The 6,000-nt window shown below is 47.5% G+C and overlaps 1 protein-coding gene across 2 annotated transcripts in view; it reads right to left on the bottom strand.

Annotated features, from left to right (window-relative positions):
• plekhh3 (pleckstrin homology, MyTH4 and FERM domain containing H3) overlaps positions 1–6,000 on the bottom strand; it is a 30,582-nt gene continuing 24,582 nt past the window's right edge. The window contains exons 8-13 of one of the 2 annotated variants that reach the window (XM_053338300.1): positions 4,245–4,452; positions 3,933–4,060; positions 3,232–3,352; positions 2,297–2,785; positions 1,967–2,158; positions 1–742 (exon numbers count right to left, since the gene is read on the bottom strand). In XM_053338300.1, coding sequence (XP_053194275.1) covers positions 572–742; positions 1,967–2,158; positions 2,297–2,785; positions 3,232–3,352; positions 3,933–4,060; positions 4,245–4,452 — 1,309 coding nt within the window. In that variant the 3' untranslated portion in view covers positions 1–571. Of the gene's footprint in view, positions 743–784; positions 922–1,966; positions 2,159–2,296; positions 2,786–3,231; positions 3,353–3,932; positions 4,061–4,244; positions 4,453–6,000 lie in introns of those variants that run through there. The other variant, XM_053338301.1, reaches the window with a different exon arrangement.

Below are 6,000 nucleotides of genomic sequence, written 5' to 3'. Positions count from 1 at the left end.
GAGAGAGAGAGAGAGAGAGAGAGAGAGAGAGAGAGAAAGAAAGAGAGAGAGTAGTGTTTTCACTCTAAGGCATACCTTCATGAGGGGAGTACCACAGCTTAGTCTTGCTATGAGTTCTAACTCTTATGAGGCTATCTCTCCCTGATGTAGCAAGGCTCACACCAACGTCTCACATTGTCAAGGGGGGGGTTGAAGGTGAGGTTGGGGTAGGCTGCGTTGCCATGTAGAGTAACAGAGGTGGTTGCGTGACAGGATGGAGTGGGGGGGTGTGTGACACCTCATCAGCAACCGCACTGGTTTCTGTGGGTTTCTGGCCTCACTTGCAAAACAGAACCCCTTGCCTTCCTCTCCCCTCCTCCCCCTCTGCATCGGCCAGCTCCTTCAGCTGTAAAGCTCAGTGATGGTTTATTTTCATGGACAGGGAGCGAAAACAGCCCTCTCTTTGTTTTGGCTGCCGTGCCGTTCCCAGCGGAGGAGGCGCGGGGTCCTGAGGGCTGGGGCTGGGCCTCATTGAGGCCACGTAGAGGAGGACAGTGGGGAGGTTTTGGGGGCGTCCGGGTATGGGTCCTTCTCAAACACGGTGCGACGGCAGCTCCAGGAGGGTGGGCATCGGTGTCGAAGCAAGGTGATGGAAGCCCACCTCTGTGCTCTCTGCGATGGTGATGTCCACATCTTCCCCTTTCCCTCGCTGGCGACGGATGGCACTGAAATATGCATTCATCAGCTGCATGATCTCAGTCAGCTGTGACAGAGAAAGAGAGAAAGAGAGAAGCAGAGAGAGAGAGAGAGAGAGAGGTCAGATTGGTGGCAGTCTCAGTGACTGTCTGGCACTGTCACAGGAGGGTGGAGAGGAATGATGTCATCCGGCTTCTAGAAAAACTGGATTCTCAAGAAGCCGAGGATGATGATGTTTGGCAGATTCTGGAGGACAAACACACCCCTCGATCATAAAAAGCAGTCTTACATGTGTGTGGATATTTCATCACTTTGACATATTTTGTTCAGCAGCTGTTGCAGAAAAAAGGGAGGGCGCTGCGGAGGAGTTCATTTGTTCATCTGTCTCTCCATTACCCTGACCTTGGTGGACATAACCACCAAACCACCACAAGCCACCGTGACCATTACCCTTACTCTAGTCCTGCTAATGCTTGGCCAAACTGACTAAAAAAAAGTCTTTGAGATTCAACCTTCACCTACTCCTCAACTTTAACTGTTACCCTTGAATCAGCAGCTAATCTTGCCCTCAGTCTTACCCTCCAGGCCTAACCATAATCACCCCCTGCAAATCCACTCTCTTTTTTTCCCTTGCTCAGTGACTCAAAACTCTGCACATTCATGTCAGAGCAATAGGAGTTCATACAAGTAGGAGTCTTTCTACTGTAAGTTGTCCTTCAATTTGCCTGTGCCTCCAATAAATAAATAAATGCCACTTTTGTGCCCCATGAGAGATCACAGAGGGATTTTTTGTTCTGTGTGGGAAGATGCAAGCAAATCTGCCCAGTGAAAGGCAAGATTTGTTCTCGGCTGAAAAAAAAAGTCTGTTTGGAAGAACATCCATGTTTCTGAGAAATGTTTTGCCTAATATTTTAATCTAACCACTGCAATAAAACTCACCCCCAGTTGCCATTTAATGCCAGGAAGTTAAACTTTTGGTGGTTAGCGTCGGTTGGTGGGCAGGGGCAGGTTGTGTGCTCTCTATTTAGACCAAATTAATGAGTGTTTTTAAAGTGGGTCAGAGAGCTGGAGGGAAGGAGGGAGGGGGGGTATCATGAACAAACAGCGTGCTTCTTTCACTGACTGTACAGAACACTGCATGGTGATAAGGCCACTGTATGCAAAATGTATCCTGACTACTGCAGAGATAAATTGTGTGTAAGCTTGGTGAAGACAGCTCCAATTAATAGGTGCATTTGATGTCTTTAACCCTCAGTTTGTGTATGGTAACCTTGGATGTGAACCAAAATACCTTGGTTGTTTCAAACAGCAGATCCCGATCCCCAGCTGTGATCTTGAAGGTGTTGCTGTCAGATACACCGTAAGAGCAGATCTGGCCATAAGGGAAGGACTCCAGAGCCTCTGCCTCTCCCTGCCGATATAAAGAAACGGATGTTGCAGCTACACCAAGCCACAGCTTCTGGGAAAAACTCCCTGTTGAACTCTGGAGACAGGAAGAGGTAAGCAGATGTCACAACAGTTTACTTAATTCAACTTGAGTCTGAGTGACTCTTAACAAGACCCATACACTAATGGATCCCAATGTTTTGGTGCTTTTTTAATCCTACGTCATAATACTCACAATATAAAAGTCCACTTCATAAAGAGTGCATCCAAAGCCTGACCACTGGCGTGCGATTGTGAGGTAGGCGGCCATACTGTCCATTCGGCTATAGCCGGCCAGACCTTTCCAACGCTCCAAGATGGATCCCATGACAGCTGCTGCCTCCTCCTTAAGCCGACTCCGCAGGCGCATGTCTTGCTCCACCTTTTGCTTGTGCGCTGCTGTAGCTGTGTGGCTCCACAGCGTTCCTGCCAGGAGGCCCGTTGGGAAGCGCTGTGTCGTGGGGCAGCCCTGAGCTGCTACCTGGCAGGGGGGCAGGGCTTGTGGGGCGGAAAGGGACATGAGAACTCGAGCTTCTAGCATGTGACTGGGGAAAAGCTCATCCAGAGGCGGGCAGGGTGCATGTGTGCTGAAGTCACCCATCAGACACTGAAGTCTCAGGGAAGCCAAGGCTTGGAGGTCCTCTTCACAGGCTGGCAGCTGGCCACGGACCACCATCTCATGGCACTGCAGCACAAAAAGGCCAAAACCAGGACAAACAGGTAAGGAGAGTAAGATCAGGATGAAAAGAAGGTACACTTTGTCAATGATAGCCCCAGTCCTGCCATCAATCCTCTCAACCCCACCCTGTTTTATTTTGTCCCATAACTCTTTTATGGGATTCCTCAGGAAAAATGTTCTAATGAAGCCAGTGTTGGCTGCCTTTTGCCCCCTCGGCACCGTAGCCAGTGTTCTTGGTCATGCTTTTTATGCACTGTATTTTATTGCAATCACAGACTGTGAGACATTCATGATTGTTAAATAAAAACAGATTAATACAATGAAATACGAGGAATGACTCACTGCAGGACAATAAATTAGATCTCATTATCAGCACTGAAGTGATCACTCATAACAAAGATATTCTCAAAGGAGAACTCTGCCCTTTGTGGAGTTGTGTTCTGGTCCATTACCTGCTCAAAGAGGAAAAGATATTCAATGCTGTCCACTGATATGCTGTCAGCATCCAACAAGCAGTAGAGCTTGAAACACAGTTTCCATTGGGATTTAGATTCTGACTCTTTGGTGGAGAAGCTGCACAGAAGAAGGACAAAGAGGATTAGAAGATATATTAATATCCAAATGGTATACCAAGAATCTTACGCCTGGATGTTAATATGTTACAAGATGTTGCTTCCCCAATATTGTTGTTCAGTAACTCTGCAGTTGGCTGAGCCTCATGTTTACTCTGTCACTCAACACTGTAAGGACACGGGCGCCCTCGCTTACTAAAAAAACACAGATCCCTTTTATTCCAACTGGATGCCTTATCGTTTGATTTGAGACTTTGCCTTGTACTACCAAATGACATCAGCCTCACCTTGGCTATCCAGACAGACATGGTGATACAAGTCCAGTTTCCCAGCAGGGTGTCATGTTTGACCAATAAGACCAGACAAGGTCACCAGTTATCAAGGATACTGGATAACGTTCAGCATGGGAATTGGACAAGTAAAGAAAAATACACAATCCACCACTCTGTTCGCATTCTTCTAACGAGTGACAAATAGCTCAGACTCTTGGCAGACTCAGACAGACTCTGTTTTATTGTGTCTGACTTCCTCGAGGCGACTGTCTGTTTTACAGGGTGATGACTGATGTTAACTTTTCAGACCTGGTCAGGATGTCTGCGATCAGAGCGCTGCCCGCAACCGGCTGCTCCCACAGTGAGTTCTGCTCGTACAGTGCAAATGTGTTTTTGCTCTCTTGCAGGCCGAGCTTCTCCTGCATCCTTCGCACCACCTGTGGAGTGACAGGGGAGAAGTTGGTTGAAAAGACAGGTGGACGCACAGATGGTTAGACATTACTATGGAAAAATAGAAATGCATTTTCTGTGATTATCGTGGCTTAAGCAGTATGACTAGACTCGAGACAGAAGAAGAAATTTGGAACAGGAGCATGTGAGAAGTTGACAGACTGCCCAAACCTCATTGGCTGTAGTGTGTGAGCTGATGTAGAGCTGGCAAGATCCGGGGCCAGGATAGTGCACAGTGCACAACATCTCCTGTCTGCTCATAAGCATCTGGATCTCCTCCCAGGATGGCACACACTCCCGACACTTGGTCTTCTCCAGAGCCTCGCTGATGAATGATGCATAGTTATCCATCTCAGACTCAGGACTCTGGCTCTGGATCCTGCAAGGAAGAGTGAGAGGGGTGGTATTATGAGTGTGGGGGTATGTACGTGTGTGTGTGTGTGTGTGTGTGTGTGCGTGCATGCAAGCCTATTTAGATTTGCTATATATTTGCCAGCAAAATTAAAGTGCTCAATACTTAAAAGGGAGAACTTGTTAATGCTCGTGATGTTAACAGTGACTCAAAGTCTGTAAGGTGTTATGGTATGATTATGGACTTTGCGTCATCCTTTTGATTCAAGTAAGTTCTTTATTTTCTTTGGGTTGGCAATGCTAGAAAGTCAATGAGGCGAGGAATGACAAATGTTCTCACTTTAGCTCTTAGGGACTTAAAAGGCTCAACATCCCTCAATCCTTCAAAGAAAAGGAAAATGGCAAAGAAAACATGTTTGACTTTGGGTAGCACACGAAACAGGAAAAGGTGTTTCCGCTCCTGTGAACCAGAGTGACCTGCCACTTCCTCCCAGTGGAGTGTCCAGGAGCAGTAGGTGAGTGTGTGTGTACGTGTGCATGTGATGATGTTTTAAACGAAGGGGGGGGGGGCACACAAAGGCAGTGGACAACGCACTGAAATCCTTACACACTTTGTGGAGTGTGAAAGGTGTGAAATATAACCCAGTGGAGTTATGAGCTCAGCCTTGTGTAAACACGGAGGGAAAAATAGGAAGGAAACAATTATACTATGATGTTCGTCCCAAAATACACAAAACAGGGGGACAGAGGGAGGCGAACAAGAGAGCCTCAAACATTCTGCCAGACATAGAGAGGCCCTCTCATTCCCTCCGATGTCTCGCTCTCTCATAACTATATGGCCACAGGGTGGGATTTGTCCTGCAGAAACATAATTAGGAATGTTCCACTGAGGCTGTGATCCCTCCTATACTCTTCTCTTTTCACCCCTCTCTGCTCTTTCCTCCTTTCTTGCCCCCTCCTTCTCTTCTGCTGTCTTTCTTCTGGCCTATTCTCCCTGACAGCAGACATTCCCTGGGGGTTTCTCAGGGCACTGGGGGAGTAGAGGAGGGTTTCTGGGCCCACTGCCCAGCTCCAGTCTTAGCTCTGCCCAGCTGCAGCCTCAGCACTGATCCACAGAGTGAGAGAGTGCGTGAGAGCAATGGCAAGATGTATCAAAACACACACAGGCAGTGAGTTCCCCCAGCAATATGAATCGCCATTGCATGCAACTGTTCCATTAGCTAGAGGGTGATTCCCAGTACAGACATACATATAGATAGAAAACTGTAGTGGTTTGATGGCATGGCGTAAAACAGAAAATCTGGAGCAGAAGATTAGCACCGCTAATAACTTAGATTAGCATGCTTGACAGAGGGGCTAATTCAGACCTGCAAATCCAGCCCTAAAACACTAGATCTGTCTGGGGGAACACGCTAACAATGTGAAGGCATATCACGCTACTATATCTAAACTTAGGGATGCTGGCGCCTGGTTTTTGTCTGCTGTCTAGACCCCAGGTTTTCCCCAATACGACTACACTGGATCACCTTCATGTCTAAGCATTCAATCTGTTCTCTCTCACACTCTTCCCCATCAC

Source organism: Scomber japonicus, chromosome 18 (genome assembly GCF_027409825.1).
Source record: "Scomber japonicus isolate fScoJap1 chromosome 18, fScoJap1.pri, whole genome shotgun sequence".
In the NCBI taxonomy this organism is placed as follows: Eukaryota; Metazoa; Chordata; class Actinopteri; order Scombriformes; family Scombridae; genus Scomber; species Scomber japonicus.
Note: the sequence above shows the minus strand (reverse complement) of the source record. Positions and strands in the feature narration are given on the sequence as shown.